Source organism: Bicyclus anynana, chromosome 20, assembly GCF_947172395.1.
Source record: "Bicyclus anynana chromosome 20, ilBicAnyn1.1, whole genome shotgun sequence".
Lineage (NCBI taxonomy): Eukaryota > Metazoa > Arthropoda > Insecta > Lepidoptera > Nymphalidae > Bicyclus > Bicyclus anynana.
This window is the reverse complement of record NC_069102.1, coordinates 2,177,830-2,198,101: the sequence shown is the minus strand read 5'-3', so window position 1 is coordinate 2,198,101 and position 20,272 is coordinate 2,177,830. Positions and strand designations below refer to the sequence as shown.

The 20,272-nt window shown below is 35.8% G+C and overlaps 2 protein-coding genes across 2 annotated transcripts in view; both read left to right on the top strand.

The window, feature by feature from the left end:
* The window catches only part of LOC112047062 (myb-like protein AA), a 33,682-nt gene extending 15,800 nt beyond the window's left edge, over positions 1 to 17,882 (top strand). Inside the window, exons 2-3 of the mRNA XM_024083975.2 lie at positions 13,804 to 17,216; positions 17,409 to 17,882. Coding sequence (XP_023939743.1) covers positions 13,804 to 17,216; positions 17,409 to 17,736 — 3,741 coding nt within the window. The 3' untranslated portion in view covers positions 17,737 to 17,882. The remainder of the gene's footprint in view (positions 1 to 13,803; positions 17,217 to 17,408) is intronic.
* Positions 17,883 to 18,595: 713 nt separating this feature from the next.
* LOC112047076 (oxysterol-binding protein-related protein 9) overlaps positions 18,596 to 20,272 on the top strand; it is an 80,302-nt gene continuing 78,625 nt past the window's right edge. Inside the window, exon 1 of the mRNA XM_024083994.2 lies at positions 18,596 to 18,811. Coding sequence (XP_023939762.1) covers positions 18,710 to 18,811 — 102 coding nt within the window. The 5' untranslated portion in view covers positions 18,596 to 18,709. The remainder of the gene's footprint in view (positions 18,812 to 20,272) is intronic.

Below are 20,272 nucleotides of genomic sequence, written 5' to 3'. Positions count from 1 at the left end.
ACAGTCACTAGGTATCAGATGTTAAAGAGGAGTTTACCCTACCTATACTAATAGCATTAACAACTGAGTCTTAGGGCCATAAATCATTTCTCTATATCTATCTCGCTTGCACTTATGGGTCTTATGGAGCCGTCTAGTGAAGGGTGTAACAATGAAAGACATATTATCGATAAGTAAAGTTTATTATCGTATCTTGTTCACAAAATTAAAAAAATTAACAATATTTGATTTAATATAATACATATTTCATATTATATAATTATTAACTAAATAAAATTAATCTTCATCTGAGTCTTCATCATCAGAATCTTCGTCTTCTGCCAAATTTATTATATATTAGTATCCATAGTGCGCAACGAGTAACACATGAATGTATTTATTTAATTGCAGTAAACACATTTATAGCAAAAAAAATACGCAATGCAATTACATTAGAAACCGACCAATCAGAATCGTCCAAATCATTATTGACTCATCATTAGCACGTGCGCAGGTAGCCGTTTATCGATAATTAGGGTGCGCAGGTAGGCGCGCTGCACATTCCTATCTTTTTTGACTTTTATGACCGGACGACTCAGATGATAATGCGCATACTATAGTAGAGTTGTTTAACGAGTCGCGCAGTCTCGAAAGAGTGAGACCAGAAACCTTAGTAGGTAACAGCGGCGAAGAGTTCAATCAAGCCGACTCTCACCGGGTTACCTTTAAAAATCCATGCATATTTACTATTGTACTGCATCTACATATTTAAGAAGTTTGTATCACGCTATATGAATTTTCTTTTGTTTGAGACGGCTTTGCTTCATCAAAATGCCATCCTTCGCCACTGGTAGGTAATATTAAGTTTAACAAGTCTCAATGAAATAACTTTATGGCAATTTAAAAAAGCGTAACTCCTCATTCAAAGCCATTCATTCAAATGACGTCACTGGGGTATAATTACCCGTGAAAAAAAACGCTTAAGAATTTATTTAGGTACATTACCAATTATACTCATTAGAATAGAAACAATATTAATAAGCATATTATTAATCTACTTACCCACTGACTGATAGCAATGCAGATCTCCTTCGACACTAACCTACAAATTCAACCAAAGCATTTACTAACGTAATTTCATTAAGTGTTAGGTACTATGATAATTATATAACTATCAGTGGTAGAGTCTTAAGAAATAGACAAACTTGACGTTTCAAACGTGTTTGTAAACTAAAAAAATGAAAATTTTGAATTTTCAAACTTTTCGCTCTATCCTTCATTACCCAACTTTGATTTTTGTTTAGAAAAAGAAAGGGATAAACGTATTTTATTGCAGTCATCAACAGCCTTCCCGTCTCCCCGTCTTTTTTTTTGTTCTATACAAGTTATACTTGTACAAGTATACTTGACTACAATCTCACCTGATGGTAAATGATGATGTAATCTAAGATGGTAGCGGGCTAACTTGTTAGGAGTAGGAAGACAATCTACACCCCTACGTACGGTACGGTACGTCTTTTCCGGTAAGGTGGTAACTAGCCACGGCCGAAGCCTCCCACCAGCCAGACCTGGACCAATTAAGAAAACCTCAATCGGCCCAGCTGGGGATCGAACCCAAGACCTCCGTCTTGTAAATCCGCCGCGCATACCACTGCGCCACGGAGGCCGTCTCTCCGTCTATTTTCGCTCCCCTCCAATTAGACGGAAAGACTATTAGGAGTGGGTACGACAATAGATGAGTAGGCGGGGATCGAACCATGATCTCTCGATTTTGAGCCCCTTTCATCATCATCATCATTATCAGACCATATTCGGCTCACTGCTGAGCTCGAGTCTCCTCTGGGATAGACAGTCGGCATTATTTCAATTACTATGTATGGAAACAAAAAAGTTTTTTTTTATTAAAAAAATTAGTTACGCATTTCGGCTCCTATATGTGGACTTGTCAACACCTTGAAGTTATGGAAAATACTTCCGAGCATCCTGTATAATAAAATGTCTTACACTCTCGCATAGTGTGTATGTCATTAGAAAGCACACAGTCCTTCCTCATGAGCCGCGTGCGGCGGGTAATTTACATTTGATCTGAACCTGTCAATTGTAAACGAATCGATTTAAAATGATTCTATCGTTCGTTCAACTTATAGATAGATGCCATTAGCTGGACTCAAATCGCGAACGCAGTACCGGATATACATGACTAGCTGACGCTGCGCGGTTTCACCCGCGTGGTTTCCGTTCGCGTATGAATACGGGGATAATATATAACCTATAGCCTTCCTTGATAAATGGGCAATCTAACACTGCAAGAATTTTTCAAATCGGACCAGTAGTTCCTGAGATTAGCGCCTTCAATCAAACAAACTCTTTAGCTTTATAATATTAGTATAGATTTGTTCAGTATCTTGAGAATGTCGAGCTTTCGGAATCGAAAACAGAAATTGACGCGGACGGAGACTCGTGCGTCTGCTAAGCTGAAATTATTTTGAGAATGCTTCAATCACGGAAAATGATAGAGTTCCAATAGTAGTAGTAGAATTCGTTATCAATCCATATTCGGCTCACTACTGAGCTCGAGTCTCCTCTCAGAATGAGAGCGGTTAGGCCAATAGTTCACCACGCTGTCCCAATGCGGGTTGGTAGACTTCACACACGCAGATTATGCAGGTTTCCTCACGATGTTTTTCCTTTACCGTTTGAGACACTATTTTTATGATATTTAATTTCTTAAAATGTACACATATTTAATTTCTTAAAATGCACAGCACATATCTTTAAGTATTTATATAGTACATATCTTTAATTCTACGGGATGATTACCAGGAAATTGTTTTAAAAAAATACAAATGAAAAAAAATTACCGTATAAATGACCATCTAAAGCGGTCGTATAAGTTATAATATTTTGAATTAGCTAAGCAGCAAACAAATCAAAAAGCTCATTTCTACAAAACTGTCATAACAGCCGTAATGGCTGGTGCGTGACGTCACGCCAACAAATCCGCTGCGAGCAGGAAGCCCCATGAATAAATAGGAACTAATCATACGGCAGTTATTGATAAACGGATCCATTGTCCCGGTGAAAGTGTCGTGTCGGTGAACTTGATCTTCGGATAACGCCAAACATACAGACAGCGCGACTATTGCCTGTTACTTATGATATAACTAGATAAATTAGATTGTTTTTTATCTGTGACAGCATTGAGCTTGATTGTAATCACATTAACGTACTAATTATATTCACTTGATTTAGCGTTCCGGTAGAAACCGAAAAAGGCGGTGGATTTTCATTTTCCTCCTCCTTACAAGTTAGTCCGGTTTCATCTTAGACTGCATGATTTCTACAATCAGGTGAGATTGTAGTCAAAAGCAAACTTGTTAACAAAATGAAAACGCCTTCCTAGGTACAAGTATTTTCGTCTTTGGCGGAATGATAACAGTTGGATATATTCACTATTATGGTATTTATTATCAACCTATTAAAATTAACATCAAATCAACTAGCATACGTAAATAGTGAATTAGCCTGCAGGTGCATAATATTTTCCTGGACTATCCGCAGGAAAAAAAAAGTTTTAATTGTATATGGGTCACCAAGCTTTTGTTTCGAGGATAGCATTTGACATACGACGGTGATGATGATGATGATGAGGATAAATATACCACATTTTATAATATTTATACTTAAATTCTAACTTTTTTTTTCTTTTATTCTTTACAAGTTAGCCCTTGACTACAATCTCACCTGATGGTAAGTGATGATGCAATCTAAGATGGAAGCGGGCTAACTTGTTAGGAGGAGGATGAAAATCCACACCCCTCTCGATTTCTACACGGCATCGTACCGGAACGCTAAATCGCTTGGCGGTACGTCTTTGCCGGTAGGGTGGTAACTAGCCACGGCCGATGCCTCCCACCAGCCAGACCTGGACAAATTAAGAAAATCTCAATCTGCCCAGCCGGGGATCGAACCCAGGACCTCCGTTTTGTAAATCCACCGCGCATACCACTGCGCCATGGAGGCCGTCATATATATAACTATTTTTGAAGTTAATTGAATGTAACAGAAACATATACATATGTATATTTAAATAGAATTTCCAATATTTGGTACCAATATAGGTACCATGCGACAGAACGTTCCAATAATATCATGATTACTAACAGATACAAGAAAAAACATATAATTAATAAATTCATTAATCAGTTGGATTGTGTAATTTTATAAGGATCCACATTCACTTGTGTTTTCACCTTGGTATGATTGATCTAAAAATTCATAATATTAGTGCTGCAATATGAAATTACAAACGTTGATATAATGACTTGATTTATCAAAATGACGTGGCAAGGTCTCGGCGTCACGTTTCGGTAAATGTAAGGTCTAATGACCTAATGATGTTGGCGTTCTCTCTCTGGCTACGTATGGTTATCGGGTTTGATTTTTGTTTAGGTCAATTTGTGTAAATTAATTTCGATTTTTTCGAAAGCTGATGTTGAAGATGCTTTATTACTTAAGTTTTTCTTTGTCTTGTAGGTACGGTTTTATTAATTATTATTGTTCCGATAATCGTTTCAGTCAATGGTCTTATAGCGAAAAGCTATCCTAAAGAAGCTTTCGTTTGACTCAGGATCAAGGGTAGGATATAAAAGGAAATAATCCTTGACGAGACGAATCCTGTCCACCGGTGCCCTGGGCATTCAAAAGCTCCACTACTGAAGGAAAGGATTGTATCAATTTGTGTATTAAAAATATTATTAAAATAAAAAAGAGTAAATAAATAAATGAGAGAACAGAGTAATAAATAACCCAAATTTCGGCCATTTATACTAAGCCAGTTCATACTTACATAGTGCAAATTCCATGACATTAATTATCTGGATTTACACATATTATTATGTATGTATGTACTATATCGTATAATTAGTAGTAACTTTTAGTAATAAGGTTTTAGTTTTATTTTTATGTGTTTTTTTATCTTGAAAATAAAGATCATAATTGTTATTTTAAACATCAGGCTGTACATACATAAAACAAAACTTTGATTACGCAATAGTCAAATAAATTGTTGTGAATTATGCTCGAACTGCAGAAGAGTCACGTAAACGCAACAAAACGTAATATTATCATAATGAACAAAGCTCATCAACAATGACTAACAGCTACCGCATTGTGGTTCCGCATCTTAATCTAGTTTCAAGGAAAATTAACTTGTGGCCCGAGCAATTAATCATCCATTGTTATGTGCGCTTGCTCTACGGTTAGCGAAATATACTTTTACTCTCATAATAAAGTTTGTATAAGAGTAACTGTGCACAACAGTCAGACAAAGATATATATTTCGAATGAAAAAAAAATAATAAATCAGAAATTCGACTGGATCGAATGTAACCATTGATCCCATGTCTAGGTACGTACTAAAATTGTTTTTTTAAGGTCCAATGACAATGTTTCCGGATTTACTCTGTGTAAAAGATTTAGAAATAATCTTTTAAACATAAAAATGGAACCGACTTCAAAGACATATTTCAGTTACTTTGATTTTAACACAAAATTACGAAACCGATTTTCATGAAAATGACATCGATCTGGAACTATACTTTTTCAAACAAATAAAATCAATATTGGTTAGTGATATAACCTATAACTATAATGACGAAGTGATGGGAAAACAAACATTAAAAAAAAACAAACATAATTGAGAACCTCCTCCTTTTTTTGAAGTCGGTTACCTTAATGTATAGACATACTAAATGCCTTATATCATCTAGATTCTGGAATATAAAACCTTCAACTTTTAGAAGTGCGATATCTTAAAGGAATGATGATTCTAAGAAAAAAAAGTATAGGGACCAGTGGAGACTTTTGGTTTACCAAAGGACTCTAACCTAACCATAATACAGTTTTGGGTGGTTTGGTTAGGTTAGAGTCGGAGTTTCTGTTATTTGATGATGATGTTGATATACCACACTACAACCAACCCATATTTAAGTTCAAAAACTTTTTTTATATTGACGAACAGTTTACAGAACAAGTAGACGGATCACTTGATGTCAAGCAAAACAAAAATTCCCAGAACACATCCAATCTCTAAACACTTATGGTGTTATATAATTACACGTTCACAGTTCAAGTCATGCTGTCAAGTGCTATATAGCCTACAGGGAGCTATAAAAGAATCATCTACTGGAAATGATTGACAGACAGACAGACTAATGATTCTTTTCAATGGAAGATTGAATAGAGACCACCTTGCTTCTCGTAATAATAATTAATTAGTCTTCGCATGTTGAAAGATCGTAACACGTGAGTGAATTTAGGTATTGATTTATTTCAAACTAGCGGACGCCCGCGACTTTGTCCGCGTGAAACTCGATGTAAACATTCAACTACCCAAATATCTTACGGAACCTTATTTTTTTCCAAAATAAAATTTAGCCTATGTTATTTGAGGATAACGTAGCCTCCGAATGGTAAAAGAATTTTTAAAATCGGTCCAGTAGTTTTTGAGCCTATTCATTACAAACAAATAAACATACAAAGTTTTCCTCTTTATAATACTGGTAAAGATGGTATAGATAAGACATAAGTAATTTCATTTTCCGTTTTAATGTCTAAATTACAATATAATAAAATATCGGAACGATATCCGGCGGATTTCCAGTCTTTCCGTAGTAAAGGATTTAGCCCCACTACTCCCTAGCCAGGTATACAGACTTTACTCAAAAATTTCGACCATCTCTCTGCGAAACGAGATAAATAGAATACTAGCGGACGCCCGCGACTACGTCCGCGTGTAATTCAATTTTTCACAAATCCCGCGGGAACCATGGATTTTACCGGGATAAAAAGTATATAGCCTAAATGTTAAATCAGAGTAAAACCTATTTTCAATCCAAATTTTAGCCAAATCGCTTCAGTAGCCGCAGCGTAAAAGAGGAACAAACCTACACACACACAAACTTTGGCCTTTATAATAAAGTATTTTAATTTAATTTAGCCCATGTAGGTTAAATAGGAGTTGAAAATTTTTATGGAAGTCTGTAATTTTTCAGTAATGTAAAATTTATTGGGGATGAAAACTTACGCAGATGAAGTCGTGGGCGTCGGCTAGTATTTTTTTTTATTATTTATTATTCACAAGTTAGCCCTTGACTACAATCTCACCTGATGGTAAGTGATGATGTAGTCTAAGATGGAAGTGGGCTAACTTGTTAGGAGGAGGATGAAAACCCACACCCCTTTCGGTTTCTACACAACATCGTACCGGAACGCTAAATTGCTTGGCGGTACGTCTTTCTCGGTAACTAACCACGGCCGAAGCCTCCCACCAGCCAGACCTGGATCAATTAAGTAAATCTCTATCGGTCCAGCCGGGGATCGAACCCAGGACCTCCGTTTTGTAAATCCACCGCGCATACCGATACGCCACGGAGGTCGTCAAAATAAATTAATAGTATCTATAAATCCTTTCGGCAGCCGGCTAAGCGGAGTTATTACGTCATCATGTTTTGTGACCCGCATCAATTATATTTTCTAATGATATGATGATACGTCGTATGCATGTTCAATGTTACGACACGTTCTCACATTACGTAACATACGTAAAGGAAATAACAGAAAATAATCTCCATTTCCTCTTTGTAAGTTGACCCACATTTTGTGTAATCTTTGCATCTTAGTGTCCATTAGACGGACAAGTGTGCGAATTATAAACAATTATGTAGATTTTTAAAAGTTCTTCAAAGTGTCTATCGTTAAAAAAATATAGGCCTGCTATAAAAATACACTTTTAATATTAAAGAATTATGAGGCAGTTACGTACATTTAAATATTTTGATTTTTACGACACTTTCCCTTTCTTTGATCAAGACGCTACGTGGAAGGGATAGATGTATTTTTATTTACGCATAATACAAATACAAACATACGTAAATTATAATTAAATATTTTCTTGCACTATAAACTATTTTAATATAGTAATGCCTTTATTTAAAAGTTGTTGAAATTACTAAAAGCAATAAGATCTTTTTTAAAATAACGGTACACTTATGTCACATACATTTTTTTTTAATCGCGTCATCTTAATGAAAGAAAAATAATTATTGCACTCAAAGCTGTTTTTTATAATAATAATAATAATAATTTATTTGCTAAAACATGGGTTATAACAGATACAATGAATACAATTCACAATTATTAATGGGCCAAACATGTTTTGCCACAAATTAGGCGTGCAAATTTTTAAATCCAGTAATACAATATAAATGTTCAAATTATTTATATATGTTACATGATAATTTGATTGAAAATAAAGTGACATACAGGAAATTTACCACAACTATACCAATAATGAAATAATTCTAAAGTAATGAAAATAATAAAATATTTAAATAAAGTTTATGTCAAATTGCGAAACTATAATAAATTAGTCAAATTGATTTTATTTTAAAAAAAATTATTATAATTCATCGGTAATTTAATCTTTAAAATCTTAATTGCAGCTACAGTACAGTACTTACAGTACTAACAGTACTTACAGTACTGAAAAAAGTGATTCAAAATAGAAAAAAACCGTATATAGTATATGTAACCCTAAGGACTTTTTTCATTAATAAGTATAGGTAATTACGTAGAGTATCTACTATTTGCGTTTTATCCATTAATTATGGGACATCTTGTATACATAGCTTAAACCACAGCCTTGCAAGGTGTTAATTAAATATTTATATGATAAACTCGTGTGTCATAAAAACAACTGAAGCGTCCTTGTGTATTACCAAATTATTCTCGATCTGCAGGTAAAGGTAGACTTTCAAAGACACGTTACCGTGACACAAATAATCCGAAATGTGCAAGTGATAATGATGAAACAAGAAAAATACTGTTTCGCACCTAATTTTAGTGAATGGACTGTAGTGAACATATTAATATTAAGAACTAGTGAGCGCCCGCTATTTGGTCTACGAATACCTTATTACTGCTGGACATAGGCCTCTAGCATGGACCTCCAATGGGCACCAAGGGCGGCAAGTTTTGATAAGTATTTTTAAGTATTAGTTTTAATTTATTTTGATTTTATAGTTTTGAGTCAATTTATGCTTATTTTAATAGTTACATTTTATTGTACGAGTAGGTCAGAATTGACAATAAAATCTTCGTTGCACACCCAAAAAAGTGGGGTATCTGAAAATTTTCCAAAGTCTTGAAAATATTCCGCTTGTTAACATAAACTGAACTACTATGAGTTAATGAATTCGATTACATCTTTCTTATGTAACGTGATAATTGGATAGATATACTTAAATACATAATATATGTAAACTTATGGATATTCGAATGATAGGTATAATAAGTATGTATATGTAAAATGGAACGTCTCGGATATATCTACAGTTCGTTGCATGTAGAATGGTACGGGTGAGAGTTCGTTTTACTCTTGAAAGTTTACCGTGATTCACCGTACCCATTCTATCTGAAAAACACTATAAGTAAACTTTTAAAGAACTTTAAAAATCGGTTATACTTTTAAAGAATTTTAAAAAACGGGTTAGTAGATTCAGAGTTAGGTCAATATTATATTCTGTGGTAACCTACAACCTCACAATCTTTCCTTTAAAATATTACTCATAGTATGGATAACATCTACGTCAGAATAAAATTATAATAATGTAAGTGGAGGTACAAGTATTGAAACGATCGCAATGCGTAATTTATACGTTGACCGTGAGAAAAAGGCTCAGGGAAATTGTGGAAAATTGCTGCTACAGCTCTACTGGCCTAGCCTAGCGATACACCTTGATAACATGTTGTTTTACTGGATCTTGTCTGTGTTCTGTATCTAATACTTAAATGACTACTATTAAATTAATAATAAATCAAAGTTAAGAGTGATTAGAAACCTCAATAAATCTCTTTCAGGCTTGGAGTCTATACTACCTAATATCTATTACAAAGAGGTAATTTCTGGATATACTGAAAATTCTTTTACCACTAGAAAGCTACGTTATTTGTGAGTGTCATAGGTTATATTTTATCTCTGTATTCTCACGGAAACTTCGCAAGAGAAACCGCGAGGCGTCGGCTGGTAAATTAACTTTTACAGCATTTTGTCATCAAAAATATTATTAGTAGGTTCCTAGACCACAAATTGTGTTTACCGTCTATGTCCAAATCGATAGGTACAGATGTTTCGGCTTAAAATAAACAGACAAACTTACGTATTTATAATATTAGTATATTATAAATACGTAAGCGGTTTTGAATTATCATCATCATTCATCTTCAGCTCACTATCGGCATCACAACTCATATTCGGCTCACTGTTCGAGTCTGGTACGATATCGTGTAGACACCGAAAGAGGAGTGGATTTTCATCTTCTTCCTAACAAGTTAGCCCGCTTCCATCTTTGATAGCATCATCACTTACCATCAGTTGAGACTGTAGTCAAGGGCTAACTTGTAAAGAATAAAAAAGGGGTTAGGCTAATAGTCCACCAATGCGGATTGGCTGACTTTACATTTCTCCGGTACCTATGCAGGTTTCCTCGCGATGTTTTTCCTTCACCGTTTGAGACACGAGATATTTAATTTCTTAAAATGCACATATCTGAAAAGTTGGACGTGCATGCGCCGGACTGTATTCGAATTTACGTTCACCGAATGGAAGGCAGAGGTCATGTCCTGGGTTATAACGGCTTACGTATTGTAAATTCAATGTTATTGTACCTATACAAAGTGTTAGTCCAAAGGCCAAAGTCTCATCGATAATCTGATAAGCCGGTACACTGACACGACCGGAGACGAAGAGCGATTAGACACAGCTTTGGGTTTTGTGAGATACCTCGGATGAGGCACAGAGATGTAATACAGAGAATAAATTATCATAATGGAAGAAATACACACGGACGATGCGTGACAAAAATTTAACTACGACCACAACTTCTCTTCGTCCTCATGAAATTAGGTTATTTATACTATATTTCCTTGCTTACTTGTCATGTATTTCTGTTTGTTTTTTAATTATGAAAATATTATATTTCAAGGCTTAATAATGAGTCACGAGAAAAGCAACTATTTTTGATTCGACTTTTTTTCTTCGGGACAGTAGGTGAAGGTCCACGTCACCTACGCGTTATTGCTTTGATAAGTATTAAGTTTTACGTTGGCCTGACCCACGCTGCGCTTGACCCTATACCTGCTCGTACCTAACTAGAGATCGGATACAACACACACCCACGCCTGACCCCTAAACGTACTTGTAAATCGGTAACCGAACAATCTAACCACTGAACCAAGAAGACAGATATGTAGTAGGTAAGATACAATGGAAGGTATCTATAGTTACTACAGTACATATTGACTCAAGAACGTTGACGGCCTCCGTGGCGCAGTGGTATGCGCGGTGGATTTACAAGACGGAGGTCCTGGGTTCGATCCCCGGCTGGGCAGATTGAGATTTTCTTAATTTGTCCAGGTCTGGCTGGTCGGAGGCATCGGCCGTGGCTAGTTACCACCCTACCGGCTAAGACGTACCTACCGCCAAGCGATTTAGCGTTCCGGTACGATGCCGTGTAGAAACCGAAAGGGGTGTGGATTTTCATCCTCCTCCTAACAAGGTAGCCCGCTTCCATCTTAGACTGCATCATCACTTACCATCAGGTGAGATTGTAGTCAAGGGCTAACTTGTAAAGAATAAAAAAAATTTAAAAAAAACTTACGCCAACCAATGGTTCAATATACCTAAGTACTGTTTCGGGCAGCAATGAATTAAGTTTAATTGCTAACCTCCGGTAGGAGATGACCCTAACAGAAGATGGGACCCGTTTTTCCGTCCCGTGTTAAAATATAATACTATGCCACATTACAGGGATTTTTAGGTTTTTGCCGAGTAGGTAATATCCTCTATGGTAATGTCACGCTTTTTTGAGCTATAGGTCAATTATAGCGCACAGGGTGTAGCGTTTTTAGGCAACGTCGTATATTTATAAAGACTTAGATTAATTCTTTTAACTTTCTGTTTGCAAAAAATATGAAATAGGGCGGCGATCTTTAGGAAAAAAACTTCAGTCACCGAGATGAGCAGTAAGAGGTAAAAAGTTGAGAAAAATTTGTCACGTCGTATGGGTATGTTCCCTAATAATAATATAGGTAATACCCACAGAACAGACATCGCTAAAAGCTAACGCTTTTCTTATATCTATGGTAATACCTATCATGATATCGGGTATGGTGCTTACCCGTAGAACATAGATAAAGCGCATATAGCTTGCTCTTTAGACTCTGACTATTATTATGGCTTTAGAGATTATACGTACAGAATAAACAGGTTGTTTTTGTTTTCCAATTCAATTCAATTTACTCAACTCTACTTTAGTATTGCATGGTAACAAAACTATATGAAGTTACTTTTACTTTCAACAGTTTGCTGACAATGAAGCAATGTGTGCATTACAAAATAAATTAGCATTTACAAGCCGACAATCACCACACTTACCTCAGCCTATAACATGCTGCAATGACATGAAAAAATGGTAAAACAATCTGACCATACGATGATAATAAGTGTTGCAACCTTCTGTTTTATATAGACATGATAATCTCGTATCGCAATGTGCGTTGGCTTTAACTAAGAGGTTTTGCCGGTCAATTACTAACTTTGACGTACGTTAGCTACCTAATAGTATTAGCATCAAATCAATAAGAACTGCATTGTCCGTAGGTATTTCGTAAAATCATAATGTCAACTGAGAAATGTCCAAATGTGTAAATAAATAGTTTCACCTGCTGGATTTCAATTATCATAATATTCGTAGAACATATAAGTACAGGATGCAAGAAATGCTCGTTATGATAACAAGGACTCACGTTACTTATTTGTCATTTACAGTTGAAGTACATGCCCTTCATAGATACAAAAATCCACTGCCTACTCTAAGGATTTATTACGAACTTGTATTTTGTACCATCTATAGGTAGTATACGAATAATGCCTACCCCAATTTAAGGATCATGCGCACGCCACGCAGTAGTTACACCCTGTACATTCACACACTGTGACTGACTTCAAAAAAGAAACGTGTACCTATGTTTTGTTATGTTTGTTACCATTACTTGGTCATTTATTGACCAATTTGTAAATTATTAGATATTTTTTTCAAATGGGTAGATACCTACTTACAAATTTGTCCCATAGAATTTTCACGAAAATCGGTTTATTACTTTGATTTTAAAATCAAAAATACTTTAAACGGCATAGACGGTTTCATCCTTCCTACCTTACGGTTTCATCATCATCAGATGACAAAGCTAGAAGGTATGACAGGAGAGGTCGTCATATGATGTTGAGATTGAAAGATATTGTAGGTAGGTAGTCACATTAGGTACTCGTAACTAAGTAATAAAATAACTTTTAAAGATAAATTTAATTTACTAAAAATAACACAACTAACTACTGCAATAATAATAATGTACCTTTAAAATACTCTTTAATAACAGCCAGTTATCATAAAACTTCATGTTTCAAGTCGGTCTTTAATGACTTCCCAAATACCATCACGTACAAGGAAGACTCACTTTTATTTTCATTAAGAATGCAGACAAACATGTTTCGTCGAATCCCTTTTTTTGTTCTGGATAAAGTTATAACCTTATTGGATAGGACTCGGTACATACTTTATTTCAACGCAATTAATTAATAAACAGTTATAACTTTGTGATAAAAACATATTTAAAAATTAAAAAACTTTTTCCCTACTGTTATAAATGCCAATATTATCACAGATCTTATAAAAAAATCTAAAATGAACTTTATGGTTGTTTCAGGTCACAGCATTTGCTGTGCTCAGCACAACATACGCCAAGAACTCGACAACGAAAACGAAACCGAAACGACAGTTAGACAACATAAGGACACCTCAGAATCTTCAATACTCACTCGTGCTGCCTCATTCTAGAGTCGCACATTTTCGCTCCATTAGCAGCAATCGAAGAATCTCAAATGTTGCTCCAAGAGCAGGAAAATTACCCCCATACGCTGTACAAATGGAACCCGTAGTGCAGTACTCCCAAAAAGATCCACTATACGATCCAAGCCATGACAATCTAGTAGATGCCGTGAACCAAAACGAAATTTACGCTCAACCTAAAATACTCAATATTCACGATGATGGACCTGACGGATCCTACGGACCTCCTTACGGAGCACTACCCACTGCTCCACTATACAGTGGAGACTCACACCCTCACTATATTGAAGCTCCTGAACCTATAATAGAAATTATTATCAAAGAATCAAATGAATCTCTACCAGCCCCGCCTCCACCTCCAGTACTCAAAAAGAAAAAGGAACCAGTGCACGTTTTCTATGTAAAATACAGTAAGGACCCCCACTCAAAAGACAAAGTAGTCTACGAAAAACCTGTACCAGCTATCACACCGCCATCTAACGAGGACGAGGATCATCATGAAGATTATGTGACAGTTACTCCACAACCTCATTACATACCCCAACAAACGACTACGTTGAGAGCTATTATTAAACCAGAGTCTGAAATCTATCATAGTAACAGCAATGTTAAAATAACATTTGGAAACGATGACCATCATTATAGTCACAGACGAGAAGAGCATCATCACGGCGAAGATAGAGAGGAGACAGCTCCTAGACCAGCAATTGCGTTACCTAATTCACAGCCAACTGAAGTACAAACAGGAAGATCAGCGTCACCTAAAACACAATACGAACAAGAAACAAAACATTTTAGTCAGTCTAGTCAGCAAGTATATAATCAGCAACCTGTACAACAAGCACAAAGTCGCATACAATTTCAACAACAGCCACAACTTAATCATGAACCTCAATTACCTAGACAAGGGCCATCGGTTACACCTTTTAGAGCGCAAGCACCACGTCAACCGTTAGGTCCTACTATATCCCTAAGACCTACGTTTTCAAACGTGTCTCCTAATCCTAGCCAACATTTTGCTAATGTAGCTCCAACAATCCCTGGACCAATTGGACCAATTTTCTCATCGTTCCCACGACCAAATAACCCTCCTTCATTCCACTCTCGCCAAAATAATCCACCATCATTTGGTCCTAGGCCACATTTCAATGGTCCACCTAGAGTTAGTTTTCATCCAGGGCCACAAAGGCCTCAACAACAATATTTCGACGAAGCAAAATACTTGCAAGAAAATTATCACACAATAACAACTGATCAAGTAGATCCTCCAAAACAACAATTGTTGCCTAACAGACAAATTCAAAATTTCAACCTTAATTCTAAACCCAATCCAAGCCCTTCTCCAGCTCATTTCTCTGAGCTTAGCCGACCTCAGCAAATAATTCCTTTTAACCAACAATTACCTCAACAAAGACCACCACAAGTCTTTGATAACAATAAAAATAAACCATCATTTTCAATTGCCCCGAGCAGGTCTCCATTCTTTAACTTGAAACCATCTCCACCGCATATTGAAGATAACCGCCCTCCTTTTCAACGCCAGCCTCTTCCAAACCCCACTCAACAACATGTCAGTTTCCACCAAGGTCCTCAGGCACAGCTAAGACCTTCAGTTCAACTCTCTGCACAGGATACTCCTTCCCAAAACATATATTTAACATCTCCTTCGTCTACACCATCTCCAATTTCTCATAATCAGTTTCTTCCACAGCCTTCCTCCACGCCATTATTTAGCTTCCAACCATCACCTAATTCGAATGATCCTCAGAACTTCCATCCGCAGATCTTATCCACTGGTAGACCACAATACAATCCATCAGAAAGACCTCAGAGTAACAACCAAGAATTATCTAATCTTGACCATCAACAAAATGTTCAACAATTTGTACCCAATGGTGGGGAATTAGTAGCCTCCATACCACGATATGAACAGCATATAACGGTAAATGGACCAAATGAACAACCCAGTTATAATAGTGGTTTGAATATTATAAGCCAACCAACACCGACGGCAAGTGCGGTAGAACAACAAGCACTGCCGCAATATATAGATGCTGAACAAGAACAAGTTAGGCAACAGTTAGCACAAAATGTAAGAAAACAACAAGAGGAAATCCAACGCTTGCAACAACAACTACAATTAGCTCATCAACAGCAACAGCAGCATCAGCATCAGCAGCAGCAGCAACAACAACATCAGCAGCAGCAACAACAACATCAGCAGCAGCAGCAACAACAACAGCAACAACAGCAGCAACAGCTACACCAGCAACAGCAACAAGACGAATACCAACAAAGATTGAATCAATATAATCAACATCAAGCTGCAGCAAATAATCAGTATGTACAAGAAAGAACTAGATTGCAAACAGCGCAGAATTATGTAACCAGCTCGACGCCTACAGAATACTACCAATCTACTTCTAGGACAGTAGAAATTAAACCTACGACTCAAAAATATGTATCATCTACAGTAAACTCCGTCAGTAATAGTCCTGAACCTCAGAAAGAGCAGAAAAAGAAGCCCACTTTTGAGCTGCCCGATGAAGTTCCCGATGACTTACGACAACAGCTACTCTCTTCTGGTATTCTTGACAACGCTGATATAAGCGTCCTTGATTACGACAAAGTGGGCGAAACTCCTCTCGAATCATTACCTCCAGACCAGTTGGCAAACTTTTTCAGTGCTGGGGGCGGTCAACAAATAGCTGCCAGTGAGAACAGACCTATAATCGTCAAACCTAGTGGTGATAAAATAGAATCTAGAATAGACGAAAATATCGACGAAGATGACCAAGAAATCGCTGCATCGGAGAATTTGCCAAGCATTGTAGCACCTCCTCAAACTCAGGCTGTAGAAATGAAAGTTGTGCATTTTGACCCAAAAACTGCTGAAGGTCAACAAATTGCTAACGATTACGTAAAAGAAGATGCCACACAAGTTGACCCTGTGGCTTTGAATGATAAAAAATATAACAGATACCTACCTCTCAAAGTCAGAGGAAATCAATTTCCCTTACCTGACGTACTAAAAGGCAGAAAAATAACATCTGTTGTGGTCTTAGCTCCAGTTCAAACGGAAACTTTGGAAGGTGAACACCCAAGAGCTGAACGTTCGGCATCTGATAGTTTAAGAGGTATTAAATTTGTTGCCGGCGAAACTCTTAATACTCTTTTGAAGATGCCAACAAAAGACAACTTTGAAAAATGGCTCGATATGGAAAAGAAAACAGCAACCGATGAACAATCTGTCATTCTTTTGGTCACTGGGTAAGCTTAAACGTTTTTCTATCTATAATTAAACCAAGAAATTAATTATATTATATATAAATCTTAGTTATCCATTTTAAAGTTGATGTTTTAATGTAATTCAATTAACTAAAACTTTGTTTTGTTCATTTCCAACTGTTTAACCTAAAACTTTAAAGTTCTATTAAAACTTACTAATATTTTATTTCGCAGAAATGAAGAGAAACCAGAAGAAAGAGAAATTTTCATGTACGACATCGCAACAGGCAACGTAAGCAAGCTCAATGGGGATTTATCTAACGCATTCGTTGAAGCAGCAGAAAATAATTCGCTAAGCAAAGACATTGAAGCACTAGCAATCGAAGGGGAAGGCACACCAGAAAACTTTAACAAGGATGATGTCATCTCAGAGGGATCAGACAATGTGCCATTATTTGTAGATCTATCTGGAGCTAAATTAGATAAAGAAAACAATAAGGGAGTATTAATATCATCAGGGTATAGTAAAACAAAGCGGGGTAGATCCTTTAGAAGACATTGACATACCGCCTTTGGCTCTTTAACATTGTAAATAGTTTAGCTGTAGTATTACTAAATTAAAAAGGACTTGATGTTGTATATTTAGTTGTTAATAATTATGATGAAAGTGATGATCGGGTTGTAAAATATAAAGAATTTAATATAAGACCTTTGTGTGTTATTTTAATTGAAATCACATTAAAACATCAAGAACCAAACACATCGTGCACTTTCCTTACCTTGTGGATTTAACTTAGCTTCAAGTGCATACTATGATACTATATGCATACCTACGTCCTACTCCGTGGATTCACCACCTTAGTTCCGCTTCTCATGGGAATACGGAGATACTGTGTTACTGCCTATGTAGCTTAACATTGATGAAATAATTTTAAAAATCGGTTCAGTGGTTTAGCGAGAAAGCGTAACAAACAAACACATTCGCCTTACTTACAATATTAGTTAGGATAAATGAAACTATTAAGAGATCAGACACTTACCCACAGTACATAGCTCTCTTATGAATCCAGGGCGGAGCGTTAGAAATTAATAATAGCGGCCCATCTAGATAAATTAAAAGATTAAAAAATAAAATAATTTATTGATGATAACGGTAGCAGCTAGCGTTTATTATAGCGCCATCTATCAGGGCAGGAGAAAACTAAGGAGTGGTTGATAGTTGTGAACAAAGAATATATTGTTGTGAATATCATTCTAACGGTTGCATTAATATATTTTTCAAAGTTAGAGTAATAAATTTAAGATTAATAAAATTAGAGGCTACTTTTATATTAACAAGAATATAATGTTACACAAATAATGTATTTTTTTATATTTGCAACACAAAACATTGATGTCAATAAAGTTACAAAGGGGTAACACAGAAATTAACGTCAAACGTATGGATTATTTACGGTGGAACGTATTTGCCGCAGTGTAATTTTTTCTGTCTTTATTTTTGATGTGTTTTTAAATTGTTTTTGAGTTTTGTAACCATGATGGAAGGATCTTTGAGTAAATGGACAAATGTGATGAAAGGCTGGCAGTACCGCTGGTTCGTGCTGGATGAAAACGCTGGCCTCCTTTCCTATTATACTGTGAGTGACGTTCGAATATTTTTTCTCTTCTATAAATATTTGTTTTGAAATTACGACCTTTTGAATACAATTAATGTTTACACAGCATTAAAAGAAACGTTTGTGCGAGGCTTAAAACTTAATGAGAAAATAGCAACTGTGCAAAACTTTGAGGTTACCTACGTTATTATAATTGTTTATTTTGAACACTTGAAGATTTGTAAGAACAACTAAATAAATTAAACACTATTTATCTGATTAAACTACTGTAAAAAATGGTGATCTCTATGCATTAAGTTATTATAGTGGTCTTAAACAAACACTTGGTTTCTTGTCCTAAGTATATTTTTGTTTAAAAGTGTAAAATGTTTTTTTGCTTTAAACTAAAAAGCTAGTATGTTTTACAGTGCTTAAGTACTCTAAACTTTTTGCTTACTGCAGTTTTTGATTGAACAAGTGATTTATTATCCAGTAAAGAATTTCTTGGAAGAAGGAGGTCCTTTGATTGTTAAAAGACTCTTTTTGTCAGAAAGTGCCATTGGACACAGGTTCATTGAGTAGTTAGTATTACTATTCCACAAAAGGTCTGTGTTATTTGACACTGAAATGATTTTTAGTCTAAGTGTTAGCTGATAGTAAGTGTGCACTTCTTTCTTTTTATTCTCTTTTAGAGAGCTGAGTCACAAAAGTGTACCAAAGTGGTGAAGTAACAATTACAGCTACATTATGTTTTACTGTTACCAACAAACAAGAAAATGAACAAACAACCCAATCATTCCAACCCAATCTTCAAAAAATCATATCATATCATAAAATCATAAAACTCAGACTGTATGGTAAATGATCTTTGCCTGTCCCTGTTGGGAACAAATGAAAGATGACGTGTTGTGGTCCTTTTTTTGAAAATAACTGTCCACTACATAATTTCTCCACAGTGGATCGCTTTAGCCTTTTCGTCTTACAAGGTGTTATTAGCAAGACTGTTTGTGTGTTCTTGCAGTCTGCTTTTGTGTTTAATGGCATTTTTTGTTATTTCTTCCTTGACTGTCGGCATTTCGAGATATTCATATATGTCTGCTGTTTTGAAGTTGATAAAGTTATGATTTCATTATTAAAGTAGAATTATCAAGACTTTTTAGATATAAGTAAATTGCCATCCGGCAATTTCACTGCTTCTTAATTCTTTTGCTACCACAACACTAGAAATGGTGATAAGGTGGTATTGATTAATGCAAATTTGAAGACTAACTTCCCTGTGAAAATGTTTGATGATTATGTTACCTACACATTCCAATAAACTTACCAAGCTCGCCTTACCTTATTAAGGTACTAACTAATGCATCCTAAAGAAACCTGCATACCTGAGAATTTTCTTAATTCTCTACATGTGAAGCCTGCCAATCCACATTGAGCTAGCATAGTTTACTATTAGCCTAACCCCTCTTATTCTGAGAGAAGACCCTTGCTCAAGAGTGAGCCGAA